This window comes from Hemiscyllium ocellatum, chromosome 36 (assembly GCF_020745735.1).
Source record: "Hemiscyllium ocellatum isolate sHemOce1 chromosome 36, sHemOce1.pat.X.cur, whole genome shotgun sequence".
Classification (NCBI taxonomy): Eukaryota; Metazoa; Chordata; class Chondrichthyes; order Orectolobiformes; family Hemiscylliidae; genus Hemiscyllium; species Hemiscyllium ocellatum.
Genome location: NC_083436.1, coordinates 4383747 through 4404350, shown reverse-complemented (window position 1 = coordinate 4404350; position 20604 = coordinate 4383747). Strand labels below are relative to the sequence as shown.

Genomic DNA, 20604 nt, shown 5'->3' with positions numbered 1-20604 from the left:
ACCCCTCAGCCTCCAATGCTCCGTACAATGACGGCTGAAATAGATATTTTAAAATTTATTTTATTTCACTTCAATGTGGCTCCTGGGTTCTTCCTGTGGTAAATACTGGTTGAATTAGGACAGACAGTGTCACAAGGTAGCAGGTGCCCTGAATTGTCATGTATTAGCATTAAGATAGCACAATAGTGAGGGATAAGAGAAGTTTAAAAAACTGGAATGTGAAGATGGTTTTAAGAAATGATAGAGGCAAGGTCTTACTCATGTAAGTGATGTACAGGTCCCTTGTAGTCATGGTACAGTAGAATGAAATGTAAAGGTAGAAATAATATTACGTTATTGGAAAGGCATGTTGATAATTAATGGAGATTTTAATCTACAAATAATCTGGATAAGTTAGTTGAGGTAAAGTTAGTCTACATGAGGAGTTCATAGAATGTTTTTGGATAGTTTCTTAAAATAAATTGTGCTGGAGCCAACTAAAATCAGGCTATGCTAAACCTGGCATTGTAAAACAAGGTAAGATTAACTAATAGGCTCTAATAACTAGTAAAGATCCCCTGAGGGAAGAATGATCATATTGAGATTGAATTTTACAGTTGATGGAAAGAGGAGTTGGTCATACAGTCATGGAGCCATTCAGCATGGAAACATACCCTTCAATCCAACTTATCCATGTCGACTAGCTTTCCCAAACTAAACTACTCCCATTTGCCTGCACTTGGCCTATATCCCTAAACTTTTCCTATTCATGTACCTGTCCAAATATCTTTCAAATGTTATAACTGTATCTGACTCTACTAGTTCCTCTGTCAATTAATTCCATTTATGCAACACCCTCTGTGTGAAAAAGTTGCCTCTCAGATCTCTTTACACCTTATACCTATGCCCTCTAGTTTTGGAATCTCTTACACTGGGGAAAAGACCTTGGCTATTTAACTTAGCTGGATGAAGCCTGATGAAGGGCTCTGGCCCGAAACGTCGAATTTCCTGTTCCTTGGATGCTGCCTGACCTGCTGTGCTTTAACCAGCAACACATTTTCAGTATTTAACTTAGCTATGCCCCTTCACAATTTTCCAGAAGTTGACTGCTCGTTGGATGCTGCCTGAACTGCTGTGCTCTCCCAGCACCACTGATCCAGAATCTGGTTTCCAGCATCTGCAGTCATTGTTTTTACCTAGCTGACTATATGGGGCTATCGGGACTGGTGTGGGTTATGGATTCGCTCGAAGGTATGAAGGGCCATTGGCGGTGGAGGTAGGCCATTTTAGTTGTGAGCTAACGTTAGGTTGGTTTTGAGGTGCAGTGTCTTTGGGAGTGTGTGGGGAATAGGGTGACACAAATTTGTATGAATGGAGCATGGGAAGTGGGTGGTAGCAAGGAGCATGAGGAGTGGGGTCGAGAGGATCCAAAATATAAGCAAATAACTGTGACAATGATCCAGATAAAAGCATATCTTTTAACACCCATCTAAGCACTTCATAACCTCTTGCTTCAGTTCTGTGGCCAGCATACACACACCCCTCAAATGAAGATCTCTCCATTCGAGGGGTAGTTTCTCCCAAGCTGGGTGTAGCCAGCCACAAAATTTTGTGAATTTCATCTCTGCTTTGTGATTGAAAATCTAATCTTGAATTTTTCTAGCTTGAAAGCTCCATGGACTTGCTCGCGTGTTACTGATGGAGACTGAGTGCTATGTCCTTGATAGCAAACAATGCTATCTTATATTTCTTCAAAGTTCAAATAATTGCCATAAAGCGAGACCTAATCGAGACCTTTCTCTTCCAAAATATGTTTTATGCTTTAAATGTGGTCATCAGAGAGAAGGATTCTTCCAAGCAATAATGATTCATAAGCAAAGATATCCTGAATGCTTGTGATCTGTATAATTGTAAGAAAACGCTAAATTGTCTTTTACAAATGCCTGTGCTCTAAATTTTCATACCAAAAAACTAAACAAATGATCAGATATTTTCAATGGAATGTTAGGAACACTTAGCTAAATGGTTTGCATCACAATCCATTGTTAAGTAACATTTCAGATAAGATCCTTATCTTGAGATAGGTTGAGAACTCTGTCAGCCCTTTTAACTCCATCTCAACTCATTATATCTCTCAAGTCAGGGATCAATAATGATGCAGGGGAAGCACACAATAGGATTCCCATCACTAAAAGGGAATTCATCTCACCAAAAGTATACTTCCAAAGGCTCCTCTTCCCATTGACATAACAATGGCTCTGGTATTCCCCAGGAATCTACATTTTGCTCCCTCCTTCAGCTTGCTTCTTGGTGCCATCATCTAAAGTAATAGCATTATTATTCACACCTCCCATGGTAACATTTAGCAGTCTCACAGCTATGTCCTTTTACGCTGATGCATTTTAAAAAATGAAGCCATTGTCTTCTACTTCTGCCACAGCATCTGCTCCTGAGCTACTGAATCCATTCCTCCCTCTAATAATAGTCCAAGGTTGAGCCAGACTGTTTGTAACTTGCTTCTATGCTTGCTGCTGGAATAAGCTCTCAGTCATAAATTGCTGCCATCACTAAAACTACATATTTATAACTCCATGATTCTGTTAGCTGTTGACAAAATCTTTAGTCATGCTATTGCTACATCTTACCTAGACTATTCCAACTTACTTCTGGCTGTCCAACACCATGTTCCACCATGGCTTTTTATGGCCATTCAAAATCTCTGCTCTCTGTGTCCATGTGTAAATCTGTTCAATCACACGTGTTTACCAACCTACTTTTGTCAGAGTCACAGAGTCACATCGTCATACAGCACAGAAACAGACCCTTCAACCCAACTCGTCCGCACCAACCAGACATCCCAATTTGATCTAGTCCCATTTGCCAGTGTTTGGTCCATATCCCTCTAAACCCTTGCTATTCACATATCAACCCAGATCTCTTTTAAATGTTGTAATTGTACTAGCCTCCATCATTTCCTTTGACAGCTCATTCCATACACATACCACCCTCTGGGTGAAAAAGTTACCCCTTAGCTACCTTTAAAACTTTTTCTCTCTTAAAACTATTACCGGGCATCCTCATCATCCGTTCCTTTTGCTCTGACTTCGTCCTCTATCTACAAAATAAAAACTCCATTTTCCAATCCCTTTCAGTTCTGAACAAGAGTTAGATCAAACTCTAGACATTAATTGTTTTTCTCTCCACACAACTTTCCTGATCTGCTTACTTCCTTTTTCTCTGTCAAATTCTCACCTATATCATTTATGAATATCACAAACAATAAGGAACCAAACACTGAGCCCTATGTCACTGCACACCAGGCTCCAGTCATAAAACAGCCTTCTACCAGCATGTCCTGTTTCCTGTCACTGGTGTAAATGGTAGTTCATTAACAAAGAAATATTGGAAATAAGGGTGGCATGGTGGCTCAGTGGTTAGCACTGCTACCACTGCTACCAGGAAGCCTGGTTTGATCCCAACCTCGGGCAACTGTCTGTGTGGAGTTTGCACATTCTCCCCATGTCTGCATGGGTTTCCTCCGGGTGCTCTGGATTCCTCCCACAGTCCAAAGATGTGCAGGTCAGGTGCTTTGGCCATGTTATAGTGCCCAGGGATGTGTAGGCACTGGGGGAGGGGTGGGAGTGGGGGGAGCGAGTCAGTTTCAGTGGGACGTTCTTCAACTGGTCAGTGTGGACTTGTTGGGCCAAATTGCCTGTTTCCACATTTTAGTGATTTCATTCTATTCTGAATATTTAAAGAGTGTGTTTCTCTTAGGATGTTTCTTTCAAGTATTGATCTTGCTTTTATCATTTTCTGAAATTTGAATTTTTCTTAATTTGGTAATTCTCCAGCTTTTAATTATACTAAAATGCCAAACCCTATTAAAAAACTATTTGAATGCTTCAATGATACATCAATTTCAGGTGTTTACAAGAAGAATGAAGGAAAATAAAAAGATCTTCACAGCAGACTGGTACAAAAGATGGAGTCACATCATATCAGCATTAAGCTGACAAGATGGATATAGAACTGGCTTAGTCATAGGAGACAGAGAGTAGCAATGGAAGTATGTTTTTCAGAATGGAGGGTTATGACTAATGCTGAACTGGAAAGGCACAGCAGGTTAGGCAGCATCAGAGGAGCAGGAGAGTTGATGTATTGAGTTGAGACCTTCATCATATCCTGAAATGTCAACTTTCCTGCCCCTCTGATGCTGCCGACCTGCTGTACCTTTCCAGCTCCCGTTTTATCAATTCTGACTTTAAGCTTCTGGATCCTTACTATCTCCTTATGACTAATGGTGTTTCACAGGGATCAGTGCTGGGACCTCTGATGTTTGTGAACTACACAAATAATTTGGAGGAAAATGTCGCTGGTATATTAGTATATTTGCAGACAATACAAAGATTGGTTGAGTTGTGGATGGTGAGGAGGATTGTCAGAAGATACAGCAGAATGTAAATCAGTTGGAGGCACAGGCAGAAAAATGGCAGATAGAGTTTAATCCAGATAAATGTGAGGTGATGCATTTTGAAAGCTCAAGTCCTCGTTAAAATTATACAGTGAATGGCAGAACTCTTAGGAGTATTGATATGCAGAAAGATCGGAGTGTGCAGCTCCACAGGTCACTGAAGATGGCAGTGCAGGGAGGCAAGGTAGTAAAAAAAAGGCATATGGCATGCTGGCTTTCATTGGAAAGGGCATTGAGCATAAGAATAGACAAGTTATACTGCAGCTTCATAGACTTTAGTTAGGCCATTGTGTACAGTACCGGAAGGATATGGATGCTTTGGAGAGGGTGCGGAAAAGTTTGCCAGGCTGTTACCTGGTATGGGGGATTTCTCACTATGAAGGAAGGTTGGGTAGACTGGATTTGTTTCCACTGGAGCATAAGACATTGAGGGATGACCTGATAGAAATTTATAAGATTGTGAATAGCATGGGGAGTGTGGAGAGTATGATGCTTTTTCCAGGGTTAGAGAGGTCAATTACTAGGGGACAGAGGTTCAATATTGGGGGAGGGCTGGGATGACACATTTAAAAGAGATGAATGTGACAAGTTTTTCCGACAAAGGGTGGCGAGTGCCTGGAACACATTGCCAGAGGAAGTGCGGGAAGAAATGCAATAGCAACATTCAAGAGGCACCTGGACAAATTCATGAATAGGAAGAGAATAGAGAGACGCGGATCCTGTAAATGAAGACATTTTTAGTATAGAAGGACAAAATGTGTCAGCACATTGGAGGGCTGAAGGGCCTGTACCTGTGCTGTATTGTTCTTTGATCTTCTTTTGTTCATTGTCCTATCTTCCATCCAGCTCATAACAGGCAGTACGGTTGCACAGTGGTTAGCACTGCAGCCTCACAACGCCATAGACCCGGGTTTAATTCCCGCCCCAGGCAACTGTCTATGTGGAGTTTGCACATTCTCCCCGCGTCTGCGTGGGTTTTCTCCGGGTGCTCCGGTTTCCTCCCACAGTCCAAAAATGTGCAGGTCAGGTGAATTGTCCATGCTAAATTGCCTGTAGTGTTAGGTGAAGGGGTAAATGTAGGGGAATGGGTCTGGGTGGGTTGCTCTTTGGAGGGTCGGTGTGGACTAGTTAGGCCGAAGGGCCTGTTTCCACACTGTAAGTAATCTAAGTAAACATGCCCCAAAAAAGAACTCAAATTAGATGTCTGAAAAAGTAACACTTTTTTAAAAATTGGATCACAATTGACACTTCTGCAAGTCAACTAATTTGCTGTGAAGCTAAGTTAACCATAAGAAAACTTGAGGTATTGTCAAATAAAGGTAAAGTTACCATAGTCCAACAGGACTAAAGAGGTGCTGTACGTTCCCCACCAAGTCACATTCCATCCTGATGTGGAACTGTAGTGCTGTTTCTTCATTGTTGTTGGGTCAAAATCCTGGAATTCCCTCCCTAATAGCACTGTGAGTAGCCCTATACCCCAGGGAACTGCAGCAATTCAGGAAGTCAGAATACCACCACTGCCTGCTCAAGAGCAATTAGGGATGGGCAATAAATGTTGACCCAGCCAGCAGCATGAACACAAAAAGAAAAATTCTGTGAAGGAACTTCATTGCAACAGGACCACAGCATACTTCTCCTTTCCAAAAATAAAAGGTCAAATATGGGTAGTGTCTTTTGGATGCACAGATATCTTTGAAGGGGTCAGTGACATGCATGATTCATATCACTAGTTACTCAAAAGGGTGGGTGAAAATTTTAGAAACAATTTGTTTCATGAAAGTCATCTTTACATGGATTTTGTTGATGGAATGAGTCATTCAATCAACTCAAGGGATATGAGCTCTGCAGTTAACTTTAATAAATTATGAAAACCTTAAGCTTTCTAATTATGAGCCTGCTCCAGTACAGGACATGAGACATGATCATATTTTAGATTAGATTCGATTAGGTTCCCTACAGTGTAGAAACAGGCCCTTCGGCCCAACAAGTCCACACCGACCCTCTGAAGAGTAACCCACCCATTTCCCTCTGAATAATGCACCTAACACTGTGGGAAATTTAGCATGGCCAATCCACCTGACCTGTACAACTTTTGGATTGTGGGAGGAAACTGGAGCAGCCGGAGGAAACTCACACAGACACGGGGAGAATGTGCAAACTCCAGACAGACAGTCGCCCAAGACTGGAATTGAAGCTGGATACCTGGTGCTTTGAGGCTGCAAATTTGGTTAGGTTAGTATAAGGAATCAAAGCAACTAAATGGATGAGCCATGGATTCATTGTAAGGTAGATTAGGTTCTAAGAGCCATTCTGTATTTAAATGTCTCTGCAAGTATGACTTTACATGCCCTTGAGATTAATTGTTTACCTTAATTCAGGTAAATCAGGGCAAAGCATATCACCAACTCAACTAACAAATACTTAGGAATGCGTTTCAAATATGTAGTCAGTTCAGTTTTACATATGGTTATGGTAAGGCTAGGATAAACAGCTTAAATCTCAATGTAACCTGGAAGCAGTTGTCAAACTGTTGCTTTTCACACTTGGACTGCAACAACTTACAAAGTTTTCTTTGGGAAAAAGGAAATTAGATTTATGCAAGTAATATTTGATATTACCAACTTTGGTAGAAAACTCAGTCTCAGAATTATTTGTAACTTTGAATTAGCAGCCTCTCACTTTCTGCAGAAGCAGTTCTTTCCACCTCCTCAGTTTATTTTAAATTTTGTTGATAAGACTGCTCAGCAATGTCTAACTAACAGCAATTTACATTTGTAAACTTTTGTGCATCTTTGTAATCTTTTAGCAATGCAGATCGTTTAGAAATATATATTTGTCCATATGCAACCAATACACAAATTAAGCTGCAAACTGATAATAAAGTGTTGGTAAGGTGGCGTTTTTTTAAAAATAATATCTGCCATACCCTGTAACTTTGTCTATTAATCTTGCATATAACACACACACAATATTTGATTTGTTCTGCAATTTTAGCTGAACTACGGCTGAATTTTTTAAAGCTGATCTGAATCATCAGCATCAACAATTCAACTGGATTATCTGACTTAGTACAGACTCCTTGGAATTAATTTCTAAATATCTTATGAAAACCTCTGCTATTTTATTATTTTAACCTAAGGTCCCTAGTGTAAAAAAACAGTTGCATCCCTATTGGGAATAGAAGCCAATGTCAGAAAAACCTGATGATGTTAAGATTTTGTTTTGTCTCCTTGTGAGCCTTGAGAGCAGGATTTAATGTCTGAACTGCATAAAAAAAGCCTTCAGAATTATCTGCCCTGGGCTGGACCAACATCTAATTGGTGACACTTACCTGCTCCCACAAGTCCTAAACAACAATGATTTGTTGTTCAATTTTAATGGTTAAGCAGACCATTGTACCTTTTTTCTTTTCTTGTACTTTTGGTAGAAAAGTGGGAATTAATTCACCAAAAACATGTTAAAGAGGCACTGAGTTCAATCAAGCCTATCCCCTGCAGTGTCAGGCAGACATGGAGTTCAGTGTGCTGCATTCATTCACAGAAGTTAATATCAAACCAATTGCTTCTTTTAAAGACAAATATATCAGCCAAAAATTCTTATTGAAGGTTAATGAAACATGTTAACTTTCTTGAAATTGTTGATATAATTCAATAGAAGCAGTGTGTACCTTCTACAAGATGAATTGGATAAAATTATCAAGGATCCTTGCACCGCACCTTCCAAACCCAGGATAGCAGGACAATGGCAGCAGATACATGTGAACACTATTAACTGCAAAGTCTTCTCCAAGCCACTTACCATCCTGACTTTATAATACATCACTGTTTCTTCAACATCACTGGGATAAATTCCTGGATCTCCCTCTTTACAACTATTGAAACAATGTTTGCAGTTCTTTATTTAAACAGACAAAGTGTAGATTATCCTGTGAAAGGAACTCTAAAACTCTTGATCATCATTGATTTTATGAAGCCATTCAATGCCAATGTATCCGGTTCTTTCATGGATGTTCACAAAGGCCCAGAAAAGATGAGTTAGCATCCTTAAGACAAGTTCAAGCTCATAATTAACTTTATGATTAACAGTCAGCAACCCTAAGTGTCTATTGACTAGTTTGTCCGAAGAAAGCATATTTCTGTGAATTTTCGAGAAGATAAACTATCAGTGAGGCTCACTGTATTAGTCATCACCTCTACCAAATAAAGTTTTTAAGATTTTTTTTAGGGGAAGGAACTACAGCATTAAATCATTACATGAGGATAAATACAGTTTGAAATTATAGTGGCAGACAAATGACAGGAACATTCTTGAGGTGCAAATAGTACTGTAGCTCCAGTCAGCAAAGGGTACCACACCAGCAATTCTGTAACTGGTGTAAAACAGACAGAACTGTGGATGCTATAAATCAGAAACAAGAACAGAAGTTTGCTGGAAGGGATAAATGTAGGACGATGAGTCTGGGTGGGTTGCGGGTCAGTGTGAACTTGTTTGGCCGAAGGGCCTGTTTCCACACTGTAAGTAGTCTAATCTAATCCACAGAAGACTGTCCAACAATACACACCTGCATCAATAAAAGTGTTCAAAAGGTGCACATATGTAAGCACATCAACGAAGTTCAGAACCAGCCAAGCCGCAGGCAATATCAGCAGATAATTAAGCTTGTTATTAGTATCAGATTATCAAAAGCTTTTACACTTTGATATTCTAGGTCAGATGACACTCACTAAAAACTGAAATCAATACAAGACCAGTGCTAACATCTTATCATCATACATCCTGAGAGACACATACCTCAGCAATTATCACCCATAGTACAACCTAAAAAAGATCATCTAATGGCAGCATACTGCAAAGGAAACACACAAGCACACCTTTGCTTCCCAAAATCTCCTACACTGTAGATACCAAAGGTGATGTAGTGGCATAACTATCAATATGCACAAATATTGATACAATCACAATTAATGCAGTTCAAACCATAAACAATGGAACCACAACCAGAACAAACCGCAATCAAATCAATCAACAATCAGAAAGGATATACCTTTGAAGTAAGACGTAAGGCAGATACCAGGATTACTGTGTCTGACATGCTGAGCCGATTACCCAGCCTGCACAAAGACCAAAAAAGGGTCTGAGTGACATGGGCTTTGGTAAGATTTGAGGTAGAATTGAATGTGCAGTCTTGTGAGATCAGTCTCATATCAGGATCATTTTTCTCCATGTTTGATGTTTTTTCACAAATGGTATTGAGTTTCTTGCTAGGTAGTGCTAAGTTGCCAATTAGGAGGAGTTATTGAATTGAACGCTGTGTTAACAGGTCAAATTGCCCATTAATATTTAGCTTCCTCTCTTACCAAAATTGCTAAACAAGCTAGGTATCGAGAAAAATCGATAAGGAATCCATAGTTGACCTAGCAAATTCATCTCATAGCTCACTCCAAATGACCTCCATTTTGGACACTGGACACTGGCATCTTAGGGTATGCTTCATGGGAACTGGTCACATCGATACCATGTCTATGGATATTGGCATCTGACATGTGCCAGCTTTAAAGAATCCTTATGGCACACTGTTGATCCACTTACTGGTGATTTCTGCATTTAATTAGTGTACCAAGGGCTGTACCAGCAATTCTTATTGTAATAGTGCTGTTAGGACACCGCATGCTCAGGAACATACACACAGTTTATGGACTGGACCAGCTGCATCTCTGGGGTCTTCACTCACTGTCATAGTGCTCACTCATTTGATTGTACCTGGATGCTCTACGCATCTCTATCTTTTATTTCCTTGCCTCACTGCACTTTGCTCTTGTGGATGAGTGATAGTCAACATGGCTTGGTGTGTAGGAAATTGTGTCTTACTAACTTGACTGAGTACCAAAGAGGATTGATGAGAGCGGAGCAGTGGATGTGATCTTTATGGACTTCAGTGAGGCATTCAAAAAGTTCCTCATGGGAGACTGGTTAGCAAGGTTAGATCACGTGGAATATAGGGACAATTAGGCATTTGGATACAAAACTGGCTCAAAGGTAGAAAACAGAGGGTGGTGTTGGAGGGTTGCTTTTCAATCTGTAGATCTGTGACTAGTAGTGTGCTGCAAGGGGTGGTGCTGGGTCCACGGTTTTTCATCATTTATATTAATGATTTGGATGTGAACATAGGAGGTATAGTTAGTAAGTTTGCAGATGACGCCAAAATTGGAGGTGTAATAGGCAGTGAAAAAATTTACCTCAAACTACAACGGGACTACTATCAGATGGGCCAGTGGACTGAGGAGTGGCAGATGGAGTTTAATTTAAATAAGTGTGAGGTGCTGCATTTTGGAAAGGTAAATCAAGGCATGACTAATGCTGTTAATGGTAAGGTAGTGTTGCTGAACAAAGAGACCTTGGAGTGCAGGTTCAGTTTCTTGAAAGTGAAATTCCAGGTGGACAGGATAGTGAAGAAGGCATTTAGTATGCTTGTTTTTATTGGTCAGAATTTGAGTATAGGAATTCGAAGGTCATGTTGCAACTGTTCAGGTTGTTGGATACTATGGAATACTATGTGCAATTTTGGTCTCCCTTCTGTAAGAAGGATTTTATGAAACCTGAAAGGGTTCAGAAAGATTTACAAAGATGTTGCTAGTGTTAGAGGTTTGAACTATCGTGAGAGGCTGAGTACACTGGGGCTGTTTTCCCTGGAGCATTGAAAGCTGATAGGTCACCTTATAGAGATTTATAAAATCATGACTGGCATGGATAGGGTAAAAAGCCTAGGTCTTTTCCCTGGAGTAGGGGAGTCCAAAGCTAGAGGGCATAGGTTTAAGGTGAGAGAGAAAAAATATGAAAGAAACTTAACGGGCACCTTTTCACACAGAGGGTGATGTGAGCATGGATTGAGCTGCCAGAGGAAATGGTGGAAGCTGGTACAATTACAATATTCAAAAAGCATTTGGATGTGTATATAATCAGGAAGTATTTCAAGGGAAATGGGCCAAATGCTGGCAGATGGGGATGGAATAATTAAGATATCTGGTCAGCATGGATGAGTTGTTTCCATGCTATACAGCTCTATAACTCTAAGACATTAATGGACTGATCAAGTATGTCAAAAAATAAATATACAAAGCTCATATTAGTTTTGTCTTTCCACGCTGTTTAGTACATACATAAAGGAAAGAAGCTTACCATAGTTGTCAACAGTCCTCAGTCAAGTGAGGGGATGGTTGGACAGACGGACCCAGCACAGAAAGTGAAGGGTAACTGCCAATACTAGTCCAAGTGCTTGGAAATGGTGAGTCACCCATATAGGACATTCTTACTCATAAGAGGTAAGAAAACAAATGTTAGGCTGCCCACTCATGTCTAGAACCTTTCTGCCTATCAGTGGCTGCTTTTATCGTGAAATGAGAGAGAGGCAAATGTAAACGGACATACAGTGTGTGCACAGCTGTGACTTCTGTCAGAGAAGTGCAAAAACAAGTGATTAGGCAACACAGAGGGCATATGGCTCTAGTGGAGTTGAGGGTTGGGGTATGTAACAGAGAATGAATGAATATGTTGGAGGCAGAAGTGAGAATGATAGAGCATGAACCTTGGTAGAAGTTGGGTGCAATAGTAGAGATAACAGTGAATGTGCTGTATCACAGAGAAGATGGTGGCATCTATGCTGACAGTTTGGAGACAGATATTGACTTTTCTCCTACCATGCTGTGCATCCCTCCACATAGGCTGAGGCTGCTCTGACTTGAGTGGTAAACTTGGATCAGGCTGGCTTGGTCTGATGCTATGGCCTCCACTGCTTGTCCTGGGGAATTAATGAAGTCCTACCTTTGCACCACTTTGGTCAACATAACCTCCAGGTCTCTGCCAACATAGTGGGGCATCAACATCCTGGACAAATATCCCCTACCATACAGGGCAGCTCTGCACTAACAGTGCTTGTTTAGATGTAGAATGGCCTTTTCGTGGTGCAGGGGATGCTATGATTTGTGAGATATCCATTGAGTGGCAAGTTATTCTGGGAATGGCACATGGTAAGATGGATGGGAATCAGATATAAGGGATGCTGTGGGGGGTTTGAGTAAATTAATAAGGCAAGTTTGATTAGATATGGAAAATATACTCCTGAGGATTCATGACAGAAATCATGACACAACTTGGACTTCACCAAAAAATAGTAAGATTCAGTCCCAAGATATGCCTCTTAATCTACACATTGATACTCATACTATGGAGTTGTATACACTCTTAATGTTGATCTGTTACACTTTGGCTGTAAGTCTTTGTGATCAGTTTCAATCAGCAACTGCTGAAGATGAGTAACTACAAATTTGCAAAAGATCATTAGTCAGGGAAAGCCTGACAGTATTAAAGAAGTACCTGGGAGGATTTGTTAACTTTGATCCTATAGTAATAAATTTGTAACATCACATAAAAATCATTTTTAAGAGCAAACAATTCCTAATACTCAAAATATTACACCAAGATATCATATCCATATTACACCAAGGACACCTGGCTATTGAAGCACAAGGAAGCTAGCACAAGTTTGTGTGTTGAACAGAGATGAATCAGCAATTTCAACAACCTATGAATCTATGTAAAGCAAATCAACCGTACTAACCCCAGTCAACCCTTTGGAAACCTCTACATCCACACGTTTTTCCATTCATTCCTTGGATGAAAGTAGCAACAGACTTATTCATAGAGCAGTGGCAAGTCTACATGCCTGAATTTCCCATTGTTCCAAGCTTTAACACAAGCACATCTATCGCTGACATGTTAAGAGCTATTTTCTGTCTTCTTGCTATTCTAGATCAGGTTGTGTCCGACATAGTACGCTGGCAAATCATTTCAAGGAATACAGTAAGTGGAGATTATCAGCTTAGTACCTAAATGGTCTTGAAAAATGCATTTTATGCAACATCAAATCAAAGATTATTAAGGAGCAAGCAAAAACGTAAGACATTTTTGCATTTTCATACAATGCCATTGCCAGCACAATTTATGCTCTGAAGTAAAGTGTGAACAATTCTGCCCAGCAATACTGCCCTGACATAATTACACTCTTCTTCAAAGGCAGAGGATAATGAAACATAGAACATAGAATTATATAGCACGATTTGTGCCAAATTTTCATGTGCTTATCTAAAAGTCCCTGAAACACCCCTATCATGTCTGCCTCCACCTCCAGCTCCCTGGCAGAACATTCCAGACTCCCACCACTGTCTGTGTAAAATAGTTGCCTGTCACATCTCTTTTAAACTTATTCCTTTTACCTTAAATGCTTGCCCCCTAGTTATAGATATCTCAACTCTGAAAAAAACAATTCTGACCGTCAATGCTATCTAGGCACCCCATAATTTTATAAACTTTTATCAAGTCTCCTTTCAGCTTCCATCACTCCAGAGAAAGCTGCCTGAATTTTTCTAGACTCTCCTTATAACTCAAAAACTCTAATCCAGGCTTCACCCTAATAAGTCTCTTCTACACCCTCTCCACAGCCTCCACATTCTACCTATAATGTGGTAATCAGAATTGAATGCAATACTTTAAGTGTGGCCTAACCAAAGCCTCATAAAAGTGCAATATGATATCCTGACTTTTATACTCAATTCCCTGACCAGTAAAGGTAAGCATGCCATACACTTTCTTTCCCACCCTGTCTACTCGCTTGGCCACTTTCAGGGAGCTATGGACTTGAACCCCAAGATCCCTCTGTACATCCTGCATAACTGTATACTTTTCCTTAACATTTCATCTCCCAAACATGCAGCACCTCATAGATTAGCCTGATTAAACTCCATCTGCCATTTCTCCACCCATTTCTGCAACTGATCTATATTCACTTGTCACAACAGCAGCAAACTTGTGCACCACAAGGTCCCAGAAACAAAAGCAACATCACGACCAGATAATCTGCCTAGCAACACCGGCTGAGAGATGAATATTGGCCACATCTCACTGGTCTTCACAGAAATTAATGTTCTGATTGCAGTGCAGTTGTCTTATAGATTAGACTAGATTAGATTACTTACAGTGTGGAAACAGGCCCTTCGGCCCAACAAGTCCACACCAACCCGCCGAAGCGCAACCCACCCATACCCCTACATATACCCCTTACCTCACACTATGGGCAATTTAGCACGGCCAATTCACCTGACCCGCACATCTTTGGACTGTGGGAGGAAACCGGGGCACCCGGAGGAAACCCGCGCAGACACGGGGAGAACGTGCAAACTCCACACAGTCAGTCTCCTGAGGCGGGAATTGAACCCAGGTCCCTGGCGCTGTGAGGCAGCAGTGCTAACCACTGTGCCACCATGCCGCCCAAAACTCACCTTTACAGACCCTTTGCACCACTTTGTAATTATGCAGCTCAATTTTCACTTATTCATTGACAAAAATAATGCTGATAACAACCTACCTTAATTTTGCTCGTTTTCCCCCCTGGATATTCCTTTTCATCAAGTGCTAACCATCGCTGCATAAACTTCATAACAACTGGATCATCATAATCAACAATTTGAAATCCAGACACGTTTGCTCCCCCATATTGAATCTTTGATAAGTCTCCATCAGTAAATCCCTGCAGAAGAAAAAAAATACAGCTGTTGTTACTATGCAGAATCATCCTTTCTAACACAAAGTGCTCACTGTTACAATGTTTGAAATTAAAGATTTTGTTTAAAAATGGAAATGTTTGTAGCAATGAGGTACTTAGATGTGCTGTTAAGTTTGGAAATAAGCCAATTTCTTTTGCAATAAATGCCACTCAAGTCCTACTATTCACCTGAGATATTGTGTTAATGAGTTTTTAAAATTAATTTCTTACTCCATCAATAGGCAAAATAGGCCATGGATATTTTATACAATATTCACCATGGAAGATGTTAGACAACATGTTTGTGAATTTACAGAGACAAATCACTTTGACCGAATCAGATCTTATAGATTATTGCTGAAGACTGAACTGAAATCTGGATTGATGGTTAACCATTAACTTAATGTGCAACTTCAAGGCAACTGCTTAAGTAGTCCACCTCGGAACTGTACTAAACAGGTAAATCCAGATAATTATATGGACTGAAGGGCTAAGCTTGTTGATGATATTCATGATAGCTGCATGACGTTGAATGAGTCCTGCGAACATTCCTGTACATGAAGATGGCTTGTATTCTGTATTTGTTTTTCTATACTGGCGGTTTGTTACACTGTAGAAGAGAGAGAGAGAGAGTAATGTTCCAAGTCGCTGGACTTCATCTCGGACCAGGATCTCGAATGGTGCTAGGGACAAACCAACTGTCGATTGAGGAGATCCCCCGTGTGCAGGAAAGCGTGAGGCTCATTGCTTTCTTTTCTTTCTTTTTTTCATCTTCATTTATTAGTTAATAAATGTTCAGAGTTCAGTCTTTTATGTTTCTTTCCCTTCCTATCTTTTATTATTACTCAATTAATGTTCATGTATAAGCAAATTGCTGTTGTCGATTCTTCCTTTAATTACATTTAACCAAACACAAAAATAACCACTTGGCTACATCCTGTGACCCAAGAAATGTTTGGCAACAACTATGGGATTTAGGAAAAAGTGTCAGAGAAGGGAAAAACAAGCAAAACTCTGGAGATCATCTGTATTCCAGGATGGAATGCAGCAGACTCTGGATTCAGGCCTGTAGCTAATATGTTAGCACAATTACGACGACCAAAAGGATGGGGTGGTCATAACCAGAAAACGAGAGACCTGGAGGCCAGGTTTCTATGCTGTGCAAGTGCACTGAAATTTTTAGAAGTATTTATGTTTTGTGATCTAGTTTGAACACACTTTTGTTTGTTGGTTTCCAAATGCTGTCTTGTACATTTGTATGTTTTTGTTCCCTGGAGCTCATGATCTAAGGACATTTTGAAGTTAGTTTGTATTTTGGAATGCATGATGATTTGAAAGTGTGTTGCGTGCCTGTATCAGTGTAGGACAAGTATGATTATTGTAAAGTCCCTTTAAGACACGATCAGTGGTTGTGTAAAGCCAAACTCTGCGAAATGTTTTTTTTTCACAAATTTGGTTTGTAAAGCTTGGTAAAAAAATTGGCATTGGCTCCACGTTTGGACTTGGACTTTTTGTAACTCCAGAAATTACCATGTTTGGAATTTCATTTTCTGACCAGAGTGAATTTCCAAATACTGTTTTAACACATGAGTGAATCATTCATTCTGGATGACAAGATTCACTCATTGTTAATATCCAAGTGATAGGGACGTTGCACTGTTTAAAATGCAACACCCTGTGTGCAAGGAGTTTAGCAAAGGCAAATTTAATAAAGGGGTGGGCTTTTCCTTCCTTGAAGGAAGAGGAGAGATAGATGACATAATGACGTGCAGAAATTTACAACCCACCCTCTTTTTGGAATCCATTGTAGATTAATACTAATTAATCTATTCTGCTTGACTGGAATGAATGGAGATTGTTTTTTTTTAGAAATTGGAGACATTGAAGCCTGTACCCATTTGAAGAAGTTCAACATTGCAACACAACGATGGGTGGTGCACCCTCAATCCATCAAGGTATTCATTAATGACACATTTCAGTATTGGGGAAGTACTGTGGAAACATTAATTGTAGTAAGTATCAGGAAGCTTGAAACCACTAAGCCTGGATATACTTAAGCAAATCATGACTAAAACTATATTAAGACTCACATGCTCTGGTATTCTAAAACATTTAAATGGAATAGTCACCTGAAAATTTGAAGGGACTCTGGGAAATGATAAAGTGCATGCACACAGTCTCAGTGGTTCCAACGCATAAAAATATTTAGTGACTTTGAGCGAGTAAATGCAATATTGGATTTGGACAAATGTTCAGAGAGATATATCAAATATCTAGAATGAGTTATCAAATAACAAAATAAAAATGTGGGTCATCTTCAAAAAAGAAGAGTACACTATGCCTGAATCAAACAGAAACGTTTGACTTCTGTTGTAAAATATTATAAGATTATGGTCCACGGACTACAAATCTCTACAGATCTCTGAAATTAGGTATGATTGATAATAGTAAAGCTGCAAAATTGGATGAGATGAAGTAATAGAGGTGGAGGTTGATGGCAGAAGACAAAAAAAATTAGAATAATGGGTTGAAATGGCAATTGAGATTAAAATGCATTTTAGTGAACAGGAGGTTTAGATGAGAGCACCACAATGATAGCTTTCCCTTGGTGATGTTTGTGTCCTTGTCTTCCTTTTTAAGAAAGATTGAATTGTGATCAAGCCACTACCCAAGGCATCAGGGCCACCTTGACGAGATAAGTAAAACCTCATAGGTCATTTGATAAGGTCATGAGTGAATCAGGAATGCGTGACTTGGTCTTGGGACAATGATGTAAGTGTGCAAAAGTGAACGCTGCCCCTGAGGTAACAAACTTGTGACAGTACAAAAACATTCACTGAAGAACTTGACAAAGATTAGTGTGGCTTGGAAGAGCATACAAACATATTTTAAATGATAATACACTGACACAAAATCCATAGAGAAACTGACTTTAAAACAATGAAAGCAGTATGAGTGAAAGTGGTTTAAGAAGAATTGGAATCAAAATAAGAAGGATGTGTCAAAATATTACAGAAATGATAGGATATGGATTCTGGAAGGATTAATAATGGACTGAGTGAAAGGATTATATGCAGATACCCCATCCTGAGCTTTCCTACATGGAATTGTAATGTGTTAGGACAGTTATTGTATGTGAAAAGAGGCTGAGCTAAGACCCAAGTAGTGTAGGAGTCTATGGTAAGGGAATTGTAGGGAAAATAACAGGCAGGAAACACAAGTTGAAGGTAAAGCCTGATGCATGTTAGAGCTATATTGTTTGATATCATGTCAAAAGTAGTTCAAAAGGGGAACTTGATTGTGGAAATAGATACCACTCAATAGATATGATCATTCATATAATTGGCAAGGAAGTATTGAAGAAGTATCCTCAAGTTGGATGCAGATGAAGAGAACTGGAGAAACTTTGAGTCCATGTATGATGATATTTTGCTGTTATTGGGTGAAGTGATCTGGGGTTAGGGAACTGGAGGACTAAAAATAACACAAATTAAGGAACCTGAATCTGGAATATACTGCATTTAAGAGCAAGTTATGGAAATACATTAATGAAAAAATGTAAAATCAACTAACAGCCAGCTTGTTGGGCGGCACGGTGGCACAGTGGTTAGCACTGCTGCCTCACAGCGCCTGAGACCCGGGTTCAATCCCCGACTCAGGCCACTGACTGTGTGGAGTTTGCACGTTCTCCCCGTGTCTGCGTGGGTTTCCTCCGGGTGCTCCGGTTTCCTCCCACAGTCCAAAGATGTGCGGGTCAAGTGAATTGGCCGTGCTAAATTGCCCGTAGTGTTAGGTAAGGGGTAAATATAGGGGTATGGGTGGGTTGCGCTTCGGCAGGTCGGTGTGGACTTGTTGGGCCGAAGGGCCTGTTTCCACACTGTAAGTAATCTAATCTAGTCTTGTACACTCTCTTTTTTCCCTCTCTCCCTCTTGCTGGTTTTGAGGGCCATCATCAGGAATGGGATCCTTGATGCCAGGACAGGAGCTGGAATAGATTAAGTTGTGTGTATATGTGACGCACTTGCGCAGCCATTGTAATTAAGGATATTACTGCCATTAGCGTAAGCATGAAAACGCTAATCCTCTGTGAGCTCCTCTCAATTTTGATCCCATCAGTGGCAGACATGCACATGGCACAACCTGCTGGTTCCATCATGGCTTTGACCAGACATCAGACGTGGGATATGTTTAAGGGTTAGTCCCCAAAGGCCACTGTGATCATTAATTTGATGATACACCCTACTGTTATATTGTTCATATTAATGCTAGTTATTTGCATTGTAGTTTAGGTTACATACTCATATTATACGTTTTCACATGATTGTCATTGATTTGCATCTGTATCTGCAGTTGTAACATGCGCTGTCGAATATCATCAGGATGGATTGTATAGGATGGGCTGAAGGGCAGACTTTGTTGATGATATTTGACAGCTGCATGACCTTGAATGAGTCTGTGAACATTCCTGTATATGCCGAAGATAGCTTGTTTTTGTATTTGCTTTTCTGTACTAGCTGTTGGTTACACTGCATAAGAGAGAGAGTTTCATTCCAAGTTGCTGAACTTCAATTTGGTCCGGGATCATGAACGATGCAAAGTACAACCCTAAGCCCCCAGATCAGCCTCGATTGAGGGGTCCCCAATGTGCAGGAAGGCATGAAGTTCATTGTTTTCTTTTCTTTCCTTTTTCATCTTCATTTATTACTGAATAAATGTTCAGAGTTCAGTCTTTTATTTTCCTTCCTTTTCCATCTTTTATTATTACTCAACAAATGTTCATTATTCAGCAAAGTGCTATTGTTGAGTCTTCTATTAACTACATTTAACTGAATACAAAAAGGACCACTTGAATACATCCTGTGATCCAAGACATATAGCTACAATAAATCTCTGAGGGAAAGAACGATTAACTGTATGTAAATTTCAGTCATCAGCTCAATAACGGCATCCTCTTTTAAAAAAACATTTTGACTCAGTAACAAAGCACAGAACTTTGAAATATGAAGGATCATTACAAATGAAAAACACACACTGAATGTTTATTTTCTATTTCTATTCTCTCTCTTTTCTTATCTAGCTGAAATTTTAAATAACAACTCATGTTAACTAACAAAAAGCTAAAGGTCACTCCCGACAATCACAGAAGTATTTCAAGATTGGAAAAGAAACATTCAATTAGTGTTCTGATCCCAGCAAAGTTGACTTCACAGTCTCAAAATTACATCAATGCCAAAATACTGAATGTACCACCACATTTTGTGGATTTGAAATATAACATTTATGTATAATAGATGGTTTTGAAAGTATTGAATGTGTTTGTTTTAAATAAAAAAACACGATTATTTTGTCCACAATTTGAAGAAGTAATATGCTATCGTTTTCTTTCTCAATTTTAATTGACAGTTAAATATCTCAACTACTTGCACTTTCTAAATTAATTGTTGTCAGACAGTATCTTTAGCTCAGCTGTATTTCTCTTTTATTAAGACAGCTGAGGTGAAAGGTAAAATCATGTACATGTGTCACAACACTGTGAGATATCTAAACTCAGGCACCTGGT

The 20604-nt window shown here is 39.7% G+C and overlaps 1 protein-coding gene across 3 annotated transcripts in view; it reads right to left on the bottom strand.

Moving 5' to 3' along the window:
* The window catches only part of gria2b (glutamate receptor, ionotropic, AMPA 2b), a 155733-nt gene that overhangs the window by 63626 nt on the left and 71503 nt on the right, over nucleotides 1-20604 (bottom strand). For all 3 annotated transcript variants that reach the window (XM_060851650.1, XM_060851648.1, XM_060851649.1), the window contains exon 6: nucleotides 14868-15029. In XM_060851650.1, the coding sequence (XP_060707633.1) occupies nucleotides 14868-15029 (162 nt within the window). The remainder of the gene's footprint in view (nucleotides 1-14867; nucleotides 15030-20604) is intronic.